The 21,665-nt window shown below is 39.2% G+C and overlaps 1 protein-coding gene across 1 annotated transcript in view; it reads left to right on the plus strand.

Annotated features, from left to right (window-relative positions):
* Positions 1-21,665, plus strand: part of DOK6 (docking protein 6) — a 173,899-nt gene that overhangs the window by 111,379 nt on the left and 40,855 nt on the right. Inside the window, exons 4-6 of the mRNA XM_028737445.2 lie at positions 573-692; positions 9,255-9,444; positions 21,248-21,386. Of these exons, the coding sequence (XP_028593278.1) occupies positions 573-692; positions 9,255-9,444; positions 21,248-21,386 (449 nt within the window). The remainder of the gene's footprint in view (positions 1-572; positions 693-9,254; positions 9,445-21,247; positions 21,387-21,665) is intronic.

The raw sequence follows: 21,665 nt of genomic DNA on the forward strand, positions 1-21,665 counted from the left end.
TTCCCATACATGGGATTGCTCCCTTGAGCCATTTTTGGGATTTTCAGCATTAAGGAAACCTCTCACATTTCTCATCAAAACAAACCATCAAACCTTAGAGTTTAGTACTATCCTTCTCTCTTCTTCTCCCATTACCTGTTATGTCACCCATGCAGCAAACAGATTGTACATGTCACGGTGGCAATTAATAATATCCTGTGAAGGCTCCATACTTCCACTGCAAAAGTCACCTGGGCTAACAAAAATGGATAATGTGAATTCATCTTCACAGACCAAAAAATGATGCGCCTTAATGTCCCAAGTGATCAGGTTTCCAGTACAGCGAGCAGGCTGCAATTAATTTCCACTCACTATTAATCAATTTAAAATGCATTTGATATTTTTAACAAAAGCAATCATAAATCAAGATTAGTGTGTGTGTTTGTTTACTTTCTTTAAACTGGAAGTTGTTCCATTACTACCCCGTAAATCAAGTGCTGCTGTCATTATGTACCTTCTTTTAAATTAAATCAAATACTGCAGACGCTTCATGGTAACTCCTGGTAGTTTATTTGTTGTTCTTTTTCTTTCAGAGCTTGAGGCAGAAGAATGGTGCAAACATCTTTGTATAGAATGTCTAGGAACCAGGCTTAATGATATAAGCCTTGGTGAACCTGATCTACTTGCTGCTGGAGTACAGAGAGAACAAAATGGTAGGTTTTTAAGTCATCTGGTCTCATTTATCTAGGCTACTCTAAACATTCTTGCCTCAACTTGTAGTAATTCATTTGTGGTACCTCGGCTTGGTGTTTTATCTCTGACAAAATCTTGGTATGATGTTCAAAGCCCAAATAATTTTAAAAAAACAACAACCCAGTAAATTGTGTGCCTATTTGTTGCACATGAAAATTGCACTGCAGTATAGGATTTGTAGTATTTATGACTGACAAAAAAGGTGATGTGGGATGTCATTAGCTTACAGCTTACACTAAAAAAATTTTTAGAAGATTATTAGCATTATTTAAATTTGTATACCGCCCTTTATCCAAGGATCACAGGGCAGTTCACAACATAAAAATACAAGATGAGAAAATAAAATACATAATAAAAAAATGAAAACAAACCAATAACCTCACCTCCCACAAACACAAACCATCTTCGGGGGCAGCCCCACAAATAATGCATAGACAACAGAAGTTAGTCTATCCCTATCCATATAGGAGTGCAGCTGGGATGCCAGCTGAAGTTCATGGAAGGCACCAGAGAGGCTATGTGAGCCTCAAGTGACAGCAAAGGATCCAAGAGTGCTTCCAAGTGATGTACCCACTCTTTCAGAAGGAGTGTAGCCAACTCAGAAAGTCATCCAGGATACCATGGTTATTGGTATCAAAAGCTGCTGAGAGGTCAAGAAGAATTAAAAGGGGCATATTTCCCCAGTTTCACTCCTGGCAGAAATCAGCATACAGGTTAGCCAAAGCAGTTTCTATGCCAAAACTGTGCCTAAAACCTGATTGAAAAGGATCTAGAAATTCAGTTTCATTCAAGAGTGCCTGGATCTGGTCCATGACAACCCACTCAAGAACCTTACCCAAGAAGGGAACATTAGCAACTAGCTGGTAATTACTTAGATTTTCCAAATCTAGGGAAGGCTTCTTAAGGAGTGGTCTTACCACTGTTTCTATCAAGCAGGCAGGGACCACTGTATCTCACAAGGATGCATATTCTGAATAGACACCACCAAAATAGACGACGGTCATTATCTAGTGTTAAAAAGAAAACCCTTCCTGGATTAATGCGCAGGAATTACCATGTATTTCAGAAATGCTAGCAGAATTTTCACAATAATGTTTGAGGTGTAGTCACTGGAACTGAAGTACTGGGCCTGAACTTTGCTCTTTGCAAACTATGGAAAGTAAGTGTGTCCCAGAAGGGATCTACATGAGCTATGACTATCACAGTAGCAGGTAAGCACTGATGGAGCTGCTGGTCACATAAGTGGTCTGAACTGAACGGAAAGCCAGGATTGATGCTTCAGTGCACCATTTTACTACATTGACAGTTGACTACTAGTAGAAATGAACACAATTAGCATGCTTATTGTCCTGTGGTAAATAAATGGGATGAAACAAACATGATTAGGCCAGCAGACACAAGGTCTCTGTGCAAGGCACACCCATAAGGAACCAAAGAGGTATGATTAGTGGCATCATTTAAAACGTAAGGAGTGAGTGAAATTGATGTTTCAGTAATATTCTGTGATGAATCATTAGGTACATTCCCTCAGACATTGCAATTTTGATAAATATCCCCCAGCGTAGAAATTTACATTTAAATTAACAGAGCTAAATCTGTCACCCTAACTCTAGAAAGCAAATCAGACATTGTGCTTGTATGTAGCAAGAGGACATGATGTAAACTGTTCATTAATAAATTCATTAGCTATGGGGAGAAATAGCATCTCTATAATAGGAATATAAATTTGGGTGAATCAACTTCAATGTATTCACCTGTACAAGTCCTATCTAAATGGATGGTAGCTTGTGCAGAAATTTCCAATGAATTACATGTCCTTTGTTTGTTGTGAGACCCATAAAGAAGAGATTGTTCTTAACATTGAATTCCACCCTGTATTTTTCAGGGTTGTAAATATTCTGGTTGTAAATTGTTTTAACTGGTATTAATATTGCATTTTTATATTGTTGCCGTATGGTGAAGGGCAGGAAAGAAATCTGATAAATAACAACAGCAATAGCCACTCTGTTTAATTAATTTAATTTAGACAGGTGTTCATGCAGCACAAACCTTCACAGTTGTTGGAAAATGAAACTAATGTAGCAGTTGAAATATGATGAGGGCAACTTGGGAAGAGGTGGCAAATAATATAAAGCCAGGACCTAAGCTGAACCTTGAATTATGCCTTTCATTGTTCTTACACAAATATTTTGGCCTCACTCTAAGAACATAGCCACAACATTTCCTTCTGCATCTCTACTAACAGCACTCTGTCATGCCCCCCCCCCCCGATTGTGTTTGTTTTCTTCCACTTCTGTTCATCTGCCTTTTCATTCTATTTGCACATCAAAGATCTGTAATGCAGCAGCTAATGGATGGTTAGCTGTGCTTTGTATCCAGCTTTCCATCTGGGATGATTTATGCAAAATGATATGATTAGAATCTGAAGTCCTTTTGGTTTACAGTTGTTTTGCTTTATTGAGGTGAAATGGTATACACGGGTATGGGATTTAAAGAATGAGTTTGTGTTTTTCTTTTATTATTTAAATGATGATTTCCAAGTTTTCTGCATAATCAAAGTGCTTCATTTAGGCTTTGCATTGTTCATTCATTATGGCCTATGCCATGGTTTAGGTGGTCATCTGAACTGGGCTACAGTCCCTACAGAACAGTTCCATGTGTACACTTAAAAGCATATTTGAGATACACTATTTTTGTTTTTTATTTATAAAAATATTTCTAAACTGCCTTGTTAAAAAATGTCATGATGATGTGCAATAAACATCCTAAAATTATAAAATTATAAAACATAGAACAAATGACCAACACAGAATCAAGTTAATTGTCTGAAAAAGCTTGGGCGGGGGGGGGGGGAATTCCGGTCCAGGATGAAATATCAAAATTGTAAGTGTTTAAACAGGAACAGTGTTCTAAAGTACTGCTGCCATTGCACTAAAGGCCTTAGTTTGTGCAGAAACTAAACACTGGGACAATCAGGGCTTCTCTAGATAATCTCAGTGATAGGACTGGTATGTTAGGGACAAATGGTCCTTAGAGTAACCTGCAATTAGCTGCAATTTCTAAACCAACCTAAAGGGTAGTCCCACATAGACAGAACTGCAATTGTCCAAACTAGCAGATGCCAAGGCACGCACCCCTGTGGCCAAACTATCCCTGTCCAGGAATGAGCATAGCTGGTGTACCAGCCAAAGCTGTAAGAAATCACTCTTAGCAACTGGGGACACTTCTGCCTCCAGTAATAGTGATGGTTCTAAGAGTAGTCCGAAGCTGCAGTGCAGCCCTGTCAAGAAAAGGCATCCTACTAATTTTCCAAACTTGGGAATGACTAACCCACGGGTTTCTGTCCTACTAGGATTGAGCTTCAGTTTCACTACATCTGACTAGATCTGCTAACCAGCCATTATTTAACTTGCCTTGCAAGTAATATAATGTTCCAGCATGTAAACAGGTATCAGAGAAGTAAACACCAGTAACCTTCAGAATGGTCCTTACAAGAATGGTTTGAGATGGAGCTGTTATTTTCCATCCATGAGCTGTCAGGTGTATTTTATTTATTTATTGTTTAGGTTGTATCTCTGATCTATCATATTTGGCCTGTTTATCTTCCTGGGTTCTTCCCAGGAAGCCAGTATTTGTTTATCTATTTAACTTAGCGATTATATATCTGAATTGGTTTATAGAGAACATTCTACTCCAAAGCAATTGCTAAATAGTCCAAGCCAAACAGAGGATCTCATTATCTGTCTCCCTCTCCCTCTGTCTGTACCAGGGTGATTTCATTTTTCTAAACAAATTCTGTCTCAACAACTTTATTCTAAATTTGTGTCACTCCCTTTCTGCAACTGAAAACACATTTGTTAGCAAGATCCAATAATGTTTTGTGTATATATGTCCATTAGCTTTGCTGAAAAACCCAGGGAATGGAACAATTTTCTGTAGCATCTTTTCAGTGCCTTGCATCATTTATGGATGGTTATTTTCTGTTAACTTTTTAGCCACTTGGCTCTATTCCTGTAGTGTACCAATGCATAACTTTTTGTCTCAAGTCCTGAGTAATCGCTGTTGCTTCTGTTTCTTTGCCTTGCAGCTGATGTTCAATTTAATCATGAACATTTCTTCTTAATCCATGACACCTCACCTTAGACACTGACCTCCAATGCAGAGCAGACAAATGTCTCTTGACATTTTGAGTATATCATGTTGCCTGAATGCCCTTTTCCAATAATATGCTCGAATAATTAAAGGAAGCTATGGGTTTTCTTCCTTTCTGTTGAACTTTTAGGTTTTGACTGTATTTTTTGCCCCACACCCAGAATGAAAACTTGATACACGGATTGGTTAAAGGTTATATTTATTGAAATATAACAAGGAAGACTTGTGTCAATACAAACAGAAGTGTAAGCTGGTATAACCTATGCTAGCAGGCAGAAAATCTCATGCTTGCTGCTAAGCACCAAACCGTCTCAGAGCAACTCCATCACCCAAACTGAAGGGAGGCAAAAAACATATTCCCATAAAGGGAAACCATATGTGGATTGATTGACAGGTGCCAGCCACCCCCGCTGCTCAGCATTCAGAAGGTGGCACCTATGAGGCTGCAAGACCACCATACCAAGCTGCCCCCCCCCAAAAGCCATTCAACAGTGGTGGTCCTTAGTGGAGTGCCCCCCACTCAACACTGTAAATCTGGTTACAGATGGAAGACCTGAACAATCAGTAAACAAATATGCTGAAAACTGTGAAAATCAGAAATACCATATAAAATCAGAGTATTCTGCAGTGGAGACATGGCCTTTCATACTTGGGATTTAGTTTTAAAGTACTTGTTGCAAGACTGACACCCATTAGTGTGATTAATGAGAAATATAGCCTCAGAGGAGAGGATGGATAGCCGTGACATTGAGTGAATCAGCTTAGGAGGTATCACTGGGACAAAAATTAAATGGATTGAGACAGAAAATAACATTGAGACTAACAAATTTACTTATAGCCATATGGGAGCTTTAATCTTTGACATATACATAAGAATTCTTTGGCCACATAAATTTCTCAAAAAAACTTTTCTCGGTTTTTCTCTGGTTTATTTCAGGCTTGTTTTTCTATCACCTGTCAAAAATTGCATATCATTTTGGAGTGATATGCAGTGAGTTGCAACTCCTTTGTAATCCCTAGCACTGGTTTTGCTGATTCTGTACAAGATTAGATCCTACATTGAATTTTAAGTTATTAAAACCTCACTTTTTTAGGATAATCCTGTTAAATGCTAGGTCATATATGACTTCCGTATCCAGAGATCAAGACACAAGCTAATGCTTAGTGGTTTGCATGTGGGAGCCAGAGGTAATATATGTGCTACGATTACAGAAAAGACTAGTATTAGATGAACTGAAATCAGCAATGGAGGTCCATCTAAAGACACAAGTTTTGTCAAGGATAAGACAGTTGTTGGTGGAAGAGTCCATCTGGAAGAAAATGACAGTGGTGAGTGATGGACAGCTATGCAAAGTTGCTGTGATGCTGGATCACAGCACTACTAGACCAAGCCTGTAACCAAGATTGAGAAACGGAATCCATGCGGGTCTTCCAGCAATGAAGTCACTTGTTTAAACCCTACATTCTTAGCAAAATATGCCTCTGCATTCTGAAGCACTAACACCACATCACCCAAGAGCAGCAAGCTTTTCAAGCTCGAAGTGTGGTGCTTGTTTTTTAATCCAGTCAAATACAGTAGCAGTGCTTTTATCTTTGGAACAGATCTCCAAAATTGTGAATTGGGTGGCAACAAAATTCTGCTGCTGTGTTCTTTCTCCCACTCTCAGCCTTTTGAGGCCTAGATGCATTTACTATGATAGCAAGAGGAAGCCCACAACCTAAAAAGGGACTGAATCCTTCTTCCTTCAGTTGTGGCAATGACAGTGCTCACTAGAAGCAGAAATATATACTGCTGCTGCATTTGATAGCCGTAGTAGTAGTGCATTAGTACTTGTTTGTTCTCAGTGTACAGGAATCATATTGAGCTGATATAATATGTAGTCTTAAATAAAAGTCTTGTTCTAACTCAGTTTTTTGAAATATTTTTTGGGGTAGAATACATCAACACATTGCCTTAAAATGTCATCATTCTAAAAGAAAATATTAGATAATCCAAAATTTTCCAATTTCAGGGAGGAGGGGGAAGCTTTGGAAAAAAAATAGGGAAATATTTTTTCTGATTTTTATTTTATGTTTTAGCTTCCCCTCTCCTCCCAGCCCTAGGCCTTCACATATCCACTCCCAAAATCTCTATATTTCCATATTCTTGGGCTTATGCTGGTCCACATGTGCATAGATTAAGTAATATGTTAAATGAAATTTCAATAATACCTGATAAACATGGCTTCTAAGACCATCACCTACTGTTACATCTGAAAAGGAGCTGTCACAGACAGTGCATCTGAGTTATGTGACGTGACAATATCTCCCAAAGTGGAAATATTGGGAGGCAACTGGTAAAATCACAGAAGTGGAAAGAATGTGATCTTACACACCCCATCTATGAAGATTACTTAGATGTGATGTGGAAAACCTGTGGATCAAAGTTTCGGTAGTGGGGGGGGGGATGGAATAGCCAATAGTAAGGAGACAATTTGGGTTGTGACAAAAGCATAGGGGAGGGTTTAACTCTACATGGTATTCTTAATTAACCACTTTCCTCCAAAGCTTCTATTGGTATCTAAATGAAGGCATACAGGTACCTGACCAAAAAGAAAAATTAGTTCCATTGTGCAGTTTCAACTTACATGTTTTCAGATTTTATTTTTTAAAAAATAATAATAATTAGATTTTCCAGAATTATAACAAAAACCACAAAGCAGAATGACACACAAAAACAGAAACAAAAAAAAAGAAAAATGCATCAATGAACGAAAGAAGAATAAACAAATAAACAATAACAACAAACTTAATTCTTTACAAATCGAACCTTTTAAACATCTTGGTTGACTTCCTCTAGTCCCTCCCTTCTGAGTTTCCTTGTAGTTAAAAGTAACAGCTTTCCAATATCATTATTAAACTAAAACAATTTCCAATTATAGTCCATCTTATTCACTTTTCTTAATATTCTAAATCCCATTTATTTAATTATAACTTAGTTTAATCCTAGGCCTATTTGTTTCTTTCAAGTAATTCCTAATTTTTTATATTACAATATTTATTCAAAGAGTCCCTAAATTTCCTCCAGTCCTCTTGAAACTCCTCTTCTTTCTGGTCGCGGATTCTTCCAGTCAGGTCAGCTAGCTCTGAAAAGTCCATCATCTTCATCTGCCAATCTTCCACTGTTGGTAGTTCTTGTGGTTTCCAATTTTTAGCAAGTAATATTTGGGCGGCCGTTGTGGCATACAAAAATAATTTAACATCTTTCTTGGGCAATTCCAAACCTGTTATTCCAAGAAGAAAGGCCCCTGTTTTTTTAATAAATGTATATTTCAACATTTTTTTCAGTTCATTATAAATCTTCTCCCAGAAGTATTTCACCTTGGGACAAGTCCACCACATATGGAAAAAAGTACCTTCTTTTTCTTTACATTTCCAACAAAGGTTATCACTACTGTGATAAACCTTTGCTAGTTTTACAGGGGTCAAGTACCATCTATACATCATCTTCATAATATTTTCCTTTAACATTGTACATGCAGTGAACTTAACCCCTTTCTTCCATAGCCTCTCCCAATCCTCCATCATTATATTATGTCCTTCTCTTGCCCGATCAATCACATCTCTTGCCCAATCCATCATAACTGATTTAACTTGTTCATCCTTTGTATGCCACTCCAACAACAAATTATAAATTTTAGACATATTCTTAACTTTAGTATCTAACAACTCCGTTTCCAATTTGTTTTTTTCTGTTACAAAACCATTTCTCTTATCCAACTTATATAATTCATTAATTTGATAATATTGCAACCAATTCACTTTATCTTTAATTTGTTCAAACGGTTTTAATTTAAAACCTTCCTGATCCTCTAACAGCAAATCTGAGTACCTCAACCATTTGTTTTCCATATTTAACTTTTTGGGGGCCTGTGCTTCCATTGGCGAAATCCATTTTGGTGTTTTTCTTACTAAGAGATCTTTATATCTAGTCCATGTTTTCAGATTTTCTAATGAAATATGTTGATGCTTTGTTTGGTTTTTTTCCCCTTTGGAATAAAAAGGTCCATCACAGTAAAGAAGCTCTTTCAAAATAGCTTGCTAATTGAAATTATTAATGCAATAAGAAGAAGCTAATGATATCATTTTATGAAGGTCACTGACAACAGACAGTGTTTAACTGTTACATTATGCCATTGAGCATCTGTTACTAATGATAACGAGGTCTCAGCTGTGCTTCCAGATGTACTATGAGCTGTCTTCTGAGAGAGTTGCATTGATGTATTTAAATGGGTTTATTATTTACATGCTTGTCACTAGACTGAAAGGGAATTATCATCATAATGCAACTTAGCTCACTATTTTCACCACGATTTTCCACTCCTTTCCAGAGCGCTTCAATGTTTACCTAATGCCTACACCAAATTTAGATATCTACGGAGAATGTACAATGCAGATTACACATGAAAACATCTATCTCTGGGATATACACAATGCTAAGGTGAAGCTGGTGATGTGGCCTCTCAGTTCTCTGAGAAGATATGGGCGGGACTCAACATGGTTCACTTTTGAATCTGGAAGGTAAGAGACAATTATGGTAATATAGTAAGTAGATTGACTCATATGGAATACTGTTTTATTATTGCCATGATGGGACATGAAGCATCAGTGGACACTTTTAAGAGAAGTTGTTATTTTTCTGTCTGGAATTTGATTTTTTAAATTTCTTTTAATGAAAGAAGTTCTAAAGAAGTTCCAAACTTTCTTTGACTTTTCACATCAAGTATACATACCTGACAACTGAGCACCAGACTTCATGCACTTGATGAAGCAGAATTTAGTCCATGAAAGCTTGTCTTGCATCTAGTAAAAATGGAAGCGTGTCATCATGTAGGCCCTACTGGAGGATTTGTAGTGCCTCTTCACAATCCTGGATTTGCATTAAATCAGGGAGGGAAATCAAACTGAAGGCAGGTTGCACAACTGCAGTGGCCATGGCATGGAAGCCCATCCCTTCTCCACCACCACCCTTGCTTTACTCAAACTTCTGTTATTGTTTAAAACAGCTACTTCTCCCCCTTTCATTGACCTTTCCTTTTCACTGTTCTCAAACTTCTCCCTCTTCCTTTCCTGCTGCCTCTTATCAAAGAGATAAGGAGTCCAGAGCCCTGAAAATTCCATAGTGCCCTCACAGAATGTATTTCACTCCTTGTACCATATGTTATCTCCACCATGAAGCTCCAGATTCCCTGTTTCTATTTAGAACATATATTTCATTAGGAAGCAAATGCCCATATATTTACAGCATCCGTCAGCTGAACTTCACCTTCTCTAACTGAACAGCCTGAACTTGCCATTAAGATTCTTTTTATCTTAAAGATACAGTAGCATATATGATCATGGGATATGTGTGCAAAGGGGGACTGCAGAGGGAGAGAGAGGAGGGGACATGGAAATTGGAGATGTCTGTGTCCAAGGGAGAGTTGAGAAAAGGAAGGAGGAAAAAGGGAATAAAGGTGAAAATGCAGGTAAAGGTAAAGGGACCCCTGACAGTTAAATCCAGTCACGAACAACTCTGGGGTTGCGGCGCTCATCTCGCTTTACAGGCCGAGGGAGCCGGTGTGTGCCCACTCCACAGACAGTTTTTCCGGGTCATGTGGCCAGCATGACCAAGCCGCTTCTGGCGCAACAGAACACTGACACAAGAGCAGTGCACGGAAACGCCGTTTACCTTCCCGCCGGAGCGGAACCTATTTATCTACTTGCACTTTTTGGGGTGCTTTCGAACTGCTAGGTTGGTAGGAGCTGGGACAAAGCAACGGGAGCTCACCCCATCACAGGGACTCAAACTGCTGACCTTTTGATTATCAAGCCCAAGTCTCAGTGGTTTAGACCACAGCACCACCATGCGAGGGAAGGTGCAAAAAAGGAGAAAGTAGGAGGCACGGGAATGGGAGTGAAAGTGGGGGTGTGAAAAGAGCTGCAGAATATGAGGCTTAATCACTGGGTGGAATGTGAAAAGAGTGATTTGTAGTTGCAATGTATGGGGAATAAGAAGCAGGAGGTTGCCATAATAAATTTGTTATAAAGTTGCAATAGGACCGCTTGTTGTTTTTGCTGCAACACAGCTACCCTCTGGGAGTTCTGACACTTAAATACAGCAAATACAGAAAACTCCATTAGTCTGTGTGCTTTCCAACTTAGCAAAAGGTAGTGTACTTTCCATAATAAAATGGGATGAAGCATAAGACATTTCAGGTTGATGAATAAGCAAACATGCTTAAGTTGGCAGCAGACATAAATTCTACATGTTGTAGTTGTGGTTTTGAACACACATTATCTATGCTGACAATGCAGCAAATGTGTGTCAGTTATCCATATTTAGCTGAAGAGGGAAGAGCTGCATGCTTGTTTTGAGCCTAGAAGGTGTGATGCCAAATGGTAAAAACCCCTTTCAGGCATTTAAACCATTTATAATAAACTTTTGAGGAATGCAGCATGTTGATGGCAGATTTGACCATCACCACAGATGCATTAATTAGAATGTCTGTGGACAGCCCACGTGTCCAGCTGTGGAGTATTCTTTGCAAAGGAGCTGCAAACCCTTTTGCATCTGCATACATAGGCCCTCTACAGACATTATAATTAACATGCTTAGGTCAGGGTCAGACTCTTCAGTCCACATTTTAAATGCCTAAAATGAGCTTTTTCAGAACATAGCTGCTCAAGAGCAGGAATCAGTTCTGTTATTTGGTCTTCCCACTGAGTGTGTCTAATGGTTTCATTACCAAGAAGGGAAGGGAAGGATGATAAAAACCTAAAAATAGGCACAAGAATATAAATTGCAGTTCCCAAGCCATGAACTTTTTCGTATCACAATTGGTGTGCCTGAAGTCAGTGTGCTTTAGCTCATAAAGATTCAGCTAAAACTTTTGTGAATGATAGAATCTGGGAAACTGGACTGTTAACATGAGCCAAAAATATTAGAACAACCAGTAGCATAAGTAAGGGTTATCATGCTCAAGTTGAGGAATACCTACTTAAGTTTTTAAAAAGATTAAAAAAAAATCTTACAACAATTTGTCATAGACTTTTATATTTCCAGTTTGTCACTTTTGTTCAGGAATTGCTTGTTCAGGAATTTATTGCTTTGTTCTGGAATTTATCGCATGGTAGCAGCTGTTTCAGACATTTCTGGTGTCAACAGAACTTGTTGGTGACCTTGGGGCAGTCACTCTCTCTCAGCCTAACCTACCTCACAGGGCTATACTGAGGATTAATAGGGGTAAGAAGAACCATGTACATAACTTTGAGCTCCGTTCAGTAAAAGGTGGCATATAGAAGTAATAAATAAATAAGAATTGACTTTATCACCCATCTCTAGCAGTATCTAACATGTGTCATGCTCAGAACAGACCTATAAAAAGGAATGGAGATGACTTTTTGAGATTCCTGCATTATACCTTCCAACTCTACAATTCTGTCGTTCTATAAACTAGCAGCAGCTTCATGTGGCATTGCCACATAAACTGTGGGCATTTGTATACGTCCATGCAGAGTATGTGAGCAGATGCTGGTGATGAGCTTTCAGTCTTGTAGCTGTCCATGGTGCTGATAAAAGGAATCTACCAAAAGATGAAAACTCTAGTGTCAGATTTAGCTTGGCCCTGATTATGGTGTGTGTGTGTGTGTGTGTGTGTGTGTGTGTGTGTGTGTCTATTGTAAGTTTCTTGCTGTGGGTTGCCAACTATGGTAAACTGTATAAAGTAATAGTTTTAAGTAGTGCAGACAGATAAGCAAAGATTAGAATAACCCTTCTGTTTTACCATTTAAGCAAAATGTGGCATTAGCTCAAGGGATAACATTTAGGAGTAATACACAATCCTTCTTAAGCTCCAGAATCAATGTGTGAAAAGAGGCAGAGGAGACATATGTGAGCATGGGGACTTTTTTAGTCTTCAGAAGGGACCTCCTTATATGTATATAAATGTAGTAGGTTTTGTGAAACTGCTGGTTGTTGGCATCCAGGATAAATGAGGGTTGAAATAATGAGCCTGTCTTGCTCAGCATTAGGCTTTGGAGAGAAAGACTGAATTAACATCTTTATTTTGAGGTTTGTTGAGCGTAATTTGCTTTACATTCAAGGTCTCTTTGCTATATTAAAAACAAATGTTTCCTAGATCCGATTGAGATTGTTTATTGTCATTTGTTGCCATATTGGCTTAGGTCATTTCCTTGAATCACCTTGGTATAGAAAACAATGTTTGCTCATACACTTCGCTTGCAATGTAAAATAAATTGGAATACTGTAGAGAGAAATGCAGGGAAGATTAAGCTTTGGAGCCGGGAGTTGGATTGGTAAACTTGCAATAATTTAACTGTATGGTTTTAAAGTAACAGTAAATGGCAATAAGTAAATTTTCAAAGTCTTATTTAACAGCACTGTATCAATTGTTGCTATGAATGTTTGTCAGGTAAACTCTTGAATATGGGGCTTTGGTTCAACATTTGCAGTCGTGATGTTGACGCACCTTGTTTTGATGACATGCATGCCCAAACATTTTCTGTTCCATTTCATGACAGGCAAGCTTGATATTATTTCATTTCAGTGGTTCAGAGCTTGGTTTGGAGGTAGTGATACTGCTTTCAGGTGGTGGTAAATGTGTGATGTTATATGTATATCCATATGGGATAATTTGTGCATAGTTCTTCAGTTAACATCAGTCTTAGTATTCCCCTCCCTCTGTCCCTTGCAGAATACCCCATATGGTTGGCATCTGCTAGGTGGAAAAACTAGAGGAATGAGCAGACAGTGCTGGCTGACATCCTTAACTGGCCCTCAGGGACCTAAAGACCTAGACTGCAAAACCAGGGTCGTGAGACTGTTAGGGCCCTGCTGTGATCAGCTGCTTTGGGAATTAGAGCCATGGCTAAAGGCAGGGCAGGTTGAATGGTAAGTTTATGCATGACATAAAAGGATTGAGAGACTCTCCGTGGGCATCCATCTTCTGCTATGTGCAGTCAGTATCTTGAGATTGCCACTCTTGAAAGTCAGACAGCTGCTGATATCTGATAGCACAGTTGGCATAATATATAGGGAAGTTTTTAAACGATTGCTATTTCCATTTACCCTAGGCAGCACATCCACAGAAGACTAATGATATATCTAGATAAGTGGTTGTACTCCTCACTGTTATCATGTTCTGATGGTTAGAAATGTTAAAAATAAATATAAATAGATAAATTGGTTTCTTTTGCCTTGTAAAGAAAAAGGAGTAGAAAGGAATACAACATATATAATCCAGCAAAAAGATAAACTGGAACAGATGAAAAATATAAGTAATGGGAAAAGATAATCACAACTTTTCCCCCAAGGTGGACCAAGAACTAAAGATGTCATTTCAGTACCATAAACATTTAATGCAGTATGTTCACTTTTAAACTTGCTGTGTTATCATATTTACCACATTTCCTCCTACAATCCTACAGAGAAAATTTAGCGTTCAAGTTAAGCTAAATTCTGCCCTGGCATATGGCCATGCTCTGGTCTGCAGGGCCACAGGTTACAACCAGGTCACAAACAGGTTGCAACTTGGGATAATTGAGCTGAAGCCAAGTAATTATGCCTGGGTAGGAGAGTGAGGATGAAAGGACAAGCCAGGAGGTAGGACCAAATAACTACCAAAGGATACAGGAACATGCCAAAGCTCAGGAAAAATGTGTTACTTTGGCTTAGTGGATTCACTGTCTGGCATGAATGGGTGGTGTCAGCCTAGACCAGGGGTCTGCAACCTTTAAGACAAAAAGAGCCACTTGGACCCATTTCCGAAGAAAAAAACACCTGGGAGCCGCAAAACCATCGCGACATTTAAAGCATGTGCGCCACTGCCCTCTGATCTGACAGTGGGCGGGAAGGTGACGTCGGGACGGTGCGTGACTAACGCACGCATCGCCCCCATGCGACGTCACAGCCAGTACAGCGCCCGCCACAGTGGGGAGTGTTGGGGCGCACAATGCGCCTCCTCCCCTTGCTAGTATCCACCCCGGAGCCGCGGCAAAGGTGTAAAAGAGCCACATGCGGCTCCAGAGCCACGGGTTGCAGACCCCTGGCCTAGACCCTCTTAAATTTGCTGTTTGGGTCTGAGGCCCTTATAAAATGAATGCTCACTGTCATTTCCCTTTCTGTGTGGAAATGGAGTCATATGAGCTTTGTTTTGTGCATAAATTCAAGTTCAATGTGTTGCTATTAGTATCTTAACAACTTGGGACTATTTTACCTATGAAATCACCTTACCTCGCATGTTCCCACTCAACCACTTCGATCAGTGGAATTGGCACTGCTACAGGTGCCACATAATACACGTTCTGCATTTGTAAGAACCTGATCGTTTAGTGTGGCAGATATCAAGCAGGTGCCTTCACTCTAATCTTTTCAGTGCCTGCTAAAGACATTATTGTTTAAACAAGCCTGCCTAGATGCTTAGAAATATGATGCTTAGAAAGTTGATCTGATTTTTAACCTGTTTGGTATTTCAACTTTTTGTATTGCAATTTTTTCTTGATAATTCTATTGTTTTATCTTTTTTGTAAACTGCTTTGAGGGTTTGTTTGTTTTTTTTACAATCAATCAGTGTATAACTTTTATGAAATGAAATAAATTAAATTCACCCAAGAAGCAAATCTCATCACTTGTTCTGGCTTGATATCTGGTGTAGGTGAAATCCCTGTTTTTTGCTTCCTTACATGTTGAACTTTTGAGGTACCCTACAATGTGGTAGACATGGAACTGTTTGCCTGGTGTTATCATATGTATGAATAATAATTTTAACAATACCCCACCCATCTGGCTGGGTTTCCCCAGCCACTCTGGGCAGCTTATGGCAAATCTAAAAACATAATAAAAACATCACTATGGTTCTTAACCATCCTAGGATGGTTTTATTTCCTATTTGAAGTTGTAACATTGGAGGTAGTTAAGTATTTTATTTATTATCATGAGATTCTCTTCATTTTTGAAGGAATGTAATTGTCATATTTGTGGTGAGAAGGATAAGAAGGTAACAAGGATAACATTTTTTTCTTGTCCAAAAAATACAATATTTTAAGACTAATAAAAGCTTAATAAATGATTGCTCTAACATAGGAAAGGAGCTCAGATTTTGGAATATGCCATTATGACTCCTGAATTTGTGCGTGTGTACTGTTATTTTGCCTTTGTTAAGCAGAAGCACTAAAGCCAGGCAAGGTGTGCTAAATAATATGTATAATTCATTCCATTGCACTGGGTTTTATAATTCTCGAGGATTAATTATCTGACAACATGTTAGTTTGCTCCACTGCTTCCATCTCTGGAAAAGGTGGGTGCATCATTAAAACTGTATAGATAATTAGCTTCACCAGCCTGCTTTTGTTTGTGTGTTTATATTATTATTCAGTGCAGCATGTAATATAGATAAGTTTAATACGGTTTCTTAATGAATACCTGATGGTTGGAGGGAGAAGCACTCCTCAGTCTATGTTCATGTTTTATTGCAAAGGTGTTGTGTTTTTAAGGTAAACTTCATGTTTTGAAGTTGGTGGGCTCTCTGAATACTTAATTTGTTCATAAGCATGCTGTATCTACCTCCACAGTCAATACTATTCCTATTGGGGGAATAGTACAAATAGCACAATACTCCCTGCAGAGTTGTGCACCACATCTGAGCTGAGAGATCTTTCAACACTTCCATAACTTCAGAGACCTTTGAAATAATTCAGAGGCTTCCTGGGGTGTCTCTCTCCACAGTGCTAGAAAGACTGAAGGGAGGCTGGTCAGCACAGAGGTGACACATGACTCTGATCTGTTTTGACCTAAGCTGAACTTCGTTCCTGACCATGCCTGTAGTGTAGTGTTGTGTAGCCCAAGCAGAGCACCAGTGAATTTGAAGGCACTTCTAAGGTGGCTGTCTAGTGATCTCCTCAGTAATTACAGTGCTGAGGGGAGGGAAATCTCTTGTGGCTCTTTTCCAGATAGAACTGTGAAGGCTGAGGACCAGCTGGCCATTGAGTTTTGAAGTTCACACTGTGCTGCCTGACAGATCAGTAGTATGCAAGTGCCATTTCTGAGCTGGCCAGGTTATGGGAGGGCAGGGGGCATTATGTGGTATATGACATGCTGTTTTAGAAGAAGTAAGTGCAAAATATAGAGCGATATTAGCCACAAGTATGACATGTATCCATCATGCAAACAAATATACCCATACAAAGATTAGCTCCTATGTCCGCATCTTAATATTGTACTTCACATCCTCTCCTTACTGTATTGGTATCCTCCTTATTGGTTTCTTTTCCATCTTCAGTTGATATTTCTGAGAGGGATTCAAGAAACCTGCCAAGTTGGCATAGTTTTCAGCTTATCCAAAGGGGGGTTTAAAGGTTAGCATCTGCCCTCTAAAAACCAGATTGGGAAATGTCAGTTCAAATTGGCTAACATCTGTCTCATGAAAACTTTCTTAGTATAACTTTGGGTTTTGTAGCTAACCCTTCAAAATAAATCTATAGAATAAGCCCATAGCTATTAAAATAACAACAGTAGATAAAACCATTATTAAAACATGGGGCCATAAAATGTTATTTTATATAATAAGTATATTTTAAAATTTCTGTTTTGCATGGATAGAGGAGGAGTGATGTGAAGATGAAACTACCAGACATGGAATGCCTTACCCCAGTGAAAAGGAAAACTCTTTTTACACATTGCTTTATGTATAATATCCTGTAAAGTGCACCAGGTGACCCATGTGTACCAGCAGGTGGTTGTTGTGAAGTGCCCCTTTGAACGTTCCTCATACAGGATGGAAAGCGTTTGTGTCACTGCCCAGCTTTGTGAAAAACACCCAAGCCATGCTTGTGTTTGGAGTGGGAGCGTTGGTCTACTGTTACTATGAACTTACAAAGAAAGACTGTAGAAATTGGATTTTATCCCTGAGAGCAGCATTATATTTTTCTGGAACACTAACAACAGAAAGTAAGCAAGACAGAAGAACCTTCCTATTGAGTAACAGATAAATAAATAAGCCCACAACATATATAACCAGGAGTACTCAAGATAAGGAATGGTTGCTCCAGACAAGTACAATTAAACTTTTCTGAGTTTTTCCTGACTCTTCATCACCTAAAAAGGGGGTTATATTGTTAGTACATGTGAGTACTTGAGAGCAGTACATGTGAAAAGGATCTAGGAGTCTTGGTTGACCACAAACTTGACATGAGCCAACAGTGTGACGCGGCAGCTAAAAAAGCCAATGCAATTCTGGGCTGCATCAATAGGAGTATAGCATCTAGATCAAGGGAAGTAATAGTGCCACTGTATTCTGCTCTGGTCAGGCCTCACCTGGAGTACTGTGTCCAGTTCTGGGCACCACAGTTCAAGAAGGACACTGACAAACTGGAACGTGTCCAGAGGAGGGCAACCAAAATGGTCAAAGGCCTGGAAACGATGCCTTATGAGGAACGGCTAAGGGAGCTGGGCATGTTTAGCCTGGAGAAGAGGAGGTTAAGGGGTGATATGATAGCCATGTTCAAATATATAAAAGGATGTCACATAGAGGAGGGAGAAAGGTTGTTTTCTGCTGCTCCAGAGAAGCGGACACGGAGCAATGGATCCAAACTACAAGAAAGAAGATTCCACCTAAACATTAGGAAGAACTTCCTGACAGTAAGAGCTGTTTGACAGTGGAATTTGCTGCCAAGGAGTGTGGTGGAGTCTCCTTCTTTGGAGGTCTTTAAGCAGAGGCTTGACAGCCATATGTCAGGAGTGCTCTGATGGTGTTTCCTGCTTGGCAGGGGGTTGGACTCGATGGCCCTTGTGGTCTCTTCCAACTCTATGATTCTATGATTCTAGTTCCATAAACCCTAAGAATCATAGTTTTGAACAAATAGAATAGCTGTGAAACCAGCTTCCAATGGTCCTCCCACCTCTTTAACTATTGCCTCTGTCAACTTCAGCCCGATGAACTTCAAAGCAAGAGGAATTCATATACTGAAGTCCACAAACTAATGATTATGAGCAACACATCGAGTCATAAAAGCAGGACCGATATTTACTAGTGAGTTCACTCCTGAATCCAAGATACATGTTTTTAATCTTTCTTGGAAATTTCAAATGTGTATCACATGGGCAGAACCCTCCTGTGAAGCAGTAGAACTTTTGGACCTTGTCAAGTACTTCTTGAGTTTAATGGATTGGAGGCAGCTGAGAATGACTATATCACACCTTTTAGAACAGACCAGACACTGAACTACTTAGATCTGTGTGTTCTCTTCATTGCCCTTTACTTACTCCATGTTCTTCCTGTTGTTAATCTTTGTTTTGTGTCATCGCTGATTTACAGGTCTTCTCTACTTTTTCTATGACCTTTTTTTCACCTATAGGGCTTGTCTGCTGTCAAGATATGCTGCTTTGATTAATTGCATTTCCTGCTCAACTTTGGTTGGCTTCACTCTCATCTTTACTTGTTAACCTTTGCAAGCTTTTATTGTGAACTTTTATGTGCTTTAACCTTTTCTTTATTGACTATCTCACCCTACCAGCACAGCCTCAGTGCTCTTTGCTGTTTGGTTTTTTGTTGCTGTTGTTGTTTTGAAAATTATTTTCCTTGTATAGCTCCTGGCTTTTTTCCTATCATTGTAGCCGTATAGCACTGGTATAATTGTATTTCCACAACAGTGTAAGTGGAAAAATTCCAACTGGAACTTTTTTATTTTGGGTGCTCAATGACATAATGGGACTTGGAAAATTCTTTCACATGCCAATGGAGAACATGCAGGCAAATGGACTGGGGCCACAAAGCTTCCCTCTGCTAAATCTATGCTAACCTGAGTTTTTGTGGCAACTTAAATCTTACCCAAACTATGAGTAATTAGAGTTTTTCCAGTTTAATCATAGTTAGCATGAACAGAGGAAGGGACAAGCAGTGTACATGGGCAAATGTCGGATGCGTATATGGGTTGACTAAGATAAGGTATGATTGTCCAAACACAGTTGCACTTACAGACAGCAATCTTCAAATGCACTTTTCACAGTCACTGTGGCAGCTACCATTTCCTATTCATTCATTCCTTCCTTGACTCAAGTGAATGAGCCAATTGCATATATATATATATATATATATATATATATATATATATATATATATATATTTGCTTTCGTAGATTTTCACGGGTACAGGAATGCAGGTTTTGGTGTCCTCGGGTGTCTTCCCGTGTAAAAGTTGGGGTGTCTAGGCGACGTTTCGACGAGGTCTCACTCGTCATCTTCAGGCTGGTGCTTTCGGCTTCTTGTTACTGGAACAGAGCAGGATCTCAGTGTTTGAGTTCCTATAAATACTGTTGAGGAGGTGTGGTGTATAGCCTCCAATGTTCTGGGCAGAGAGGAAGTTCCCAGGCTAGTGTGCCTTTTCTTCTTATATATATATACACACACACACATACACACACACACACACAGAGAGAGAGAGAGAGAGACACACACACACACACACAAGGGCCAACAATCTGGCACATGTGCCATCCCTGTTCTATAAATATGGTAATATAGGAAGCTGGTCACTCTGAAACTGAGTGGGGTGAATGATCTGGTCTTTGCCCGTGGGAGAAGCTGAAATTCAATATGAAAAGCAAGTGAAAGTAGGCTGGAAGTAGAACTTGATCTCCTTTTTTAAAAAAATATGCAAACTCTTCCAGGCAAAAGACAGATAATTCTGATGTTTGAAACTGTTATCCTGGACTGCCCACCTGACTCAACAGTTTTACAGCAATCTGTAGCTGATTTTTGTTGGCCAGGGCATAAAATGGTGGATGCCTGAACCTTAAAGAACTAGTTCCAGCATCAGACCGCCAGTGGGAGAGCGAGAACAGACATCAACCCAGACAAATAAAGAGATGAACTCTGACATATGTTTGCCCATACGCTGTGGCCTTTTACAGTGACTCTGCTGCCTCCTTATCATCAGCCCCTGCCTAACTGTATCATCTTCCTTGGCCAGGAACATAACAGGAATGCTGCCTTGGGCAGCAGGCACACCTTCAGCAAGGTTGCCACCAAAAAGGAAAGACCACAGGGTGTTGTCTCTTTGAGGGTGACATATCTTTATTTTTCTCACACATGTAAAGCCGAATGTGCACAAGTTAAATGCATGGATTTAAGGTTCTCAAAGCAGCTTTAATGTCAAGACTAAATTTTGCCTATGCCATTAGAAATCCATTGGTCTATTGACAGAATAATACTGTGCACCCATTGCCATAATAATTCATTAGCAATATGAATACCAGAAGAACCCAACTATGCATGTTTATTTTATCAAGGCGTTATAAAATAAATTAATTAATTTCGAACTTTTTCTAGGATGTGCGACACAGGAGAAGGGCTGTTCACCTTTCAAACAAGGGAAGGCGAGATGATCTATCAGAAAGTCCATTCTGCAACGCTGGCAATAGCTGAACAACATGAAAGATTGATGATGGAGATGGAACAAAAAGCACGGGTAAGGATCTCACTCCAATATTGCAAAAGGCATTTGCTGCATTAGGAAGGGAGTAATTGTGAAATTAATAAAAACAAAATCACACTTCTTTAAGAAACTTAATACCCATGGATCCATTAACATGATACTGAAAAATGGGTTATGACATTAGTTATTTTAGGTTCCCTCAGAGTCTATATTTAATACATGGAGTTAGCCCTGATAGGTAGATGGAACACCCATCAATATGTTGTTTTTCTGAATGTGGTGTCCATGTGTGTATGCCTTTATACATCCTCT

Source organism: Podarcis muralis, chromosome 8, assembly GCF_964188315.1.
Source record: "Podarcis muralis chromosome 8, rPodMur119.hap1.1, whole genome shotgun sequence".
Taxonomy (NCBI): domain Eukaryota; kingdom Metazoa; phylum Chordata; class Lepidosauria; order Squamata; family Lacertidae; genus Podarcis; species Podarcis muralis.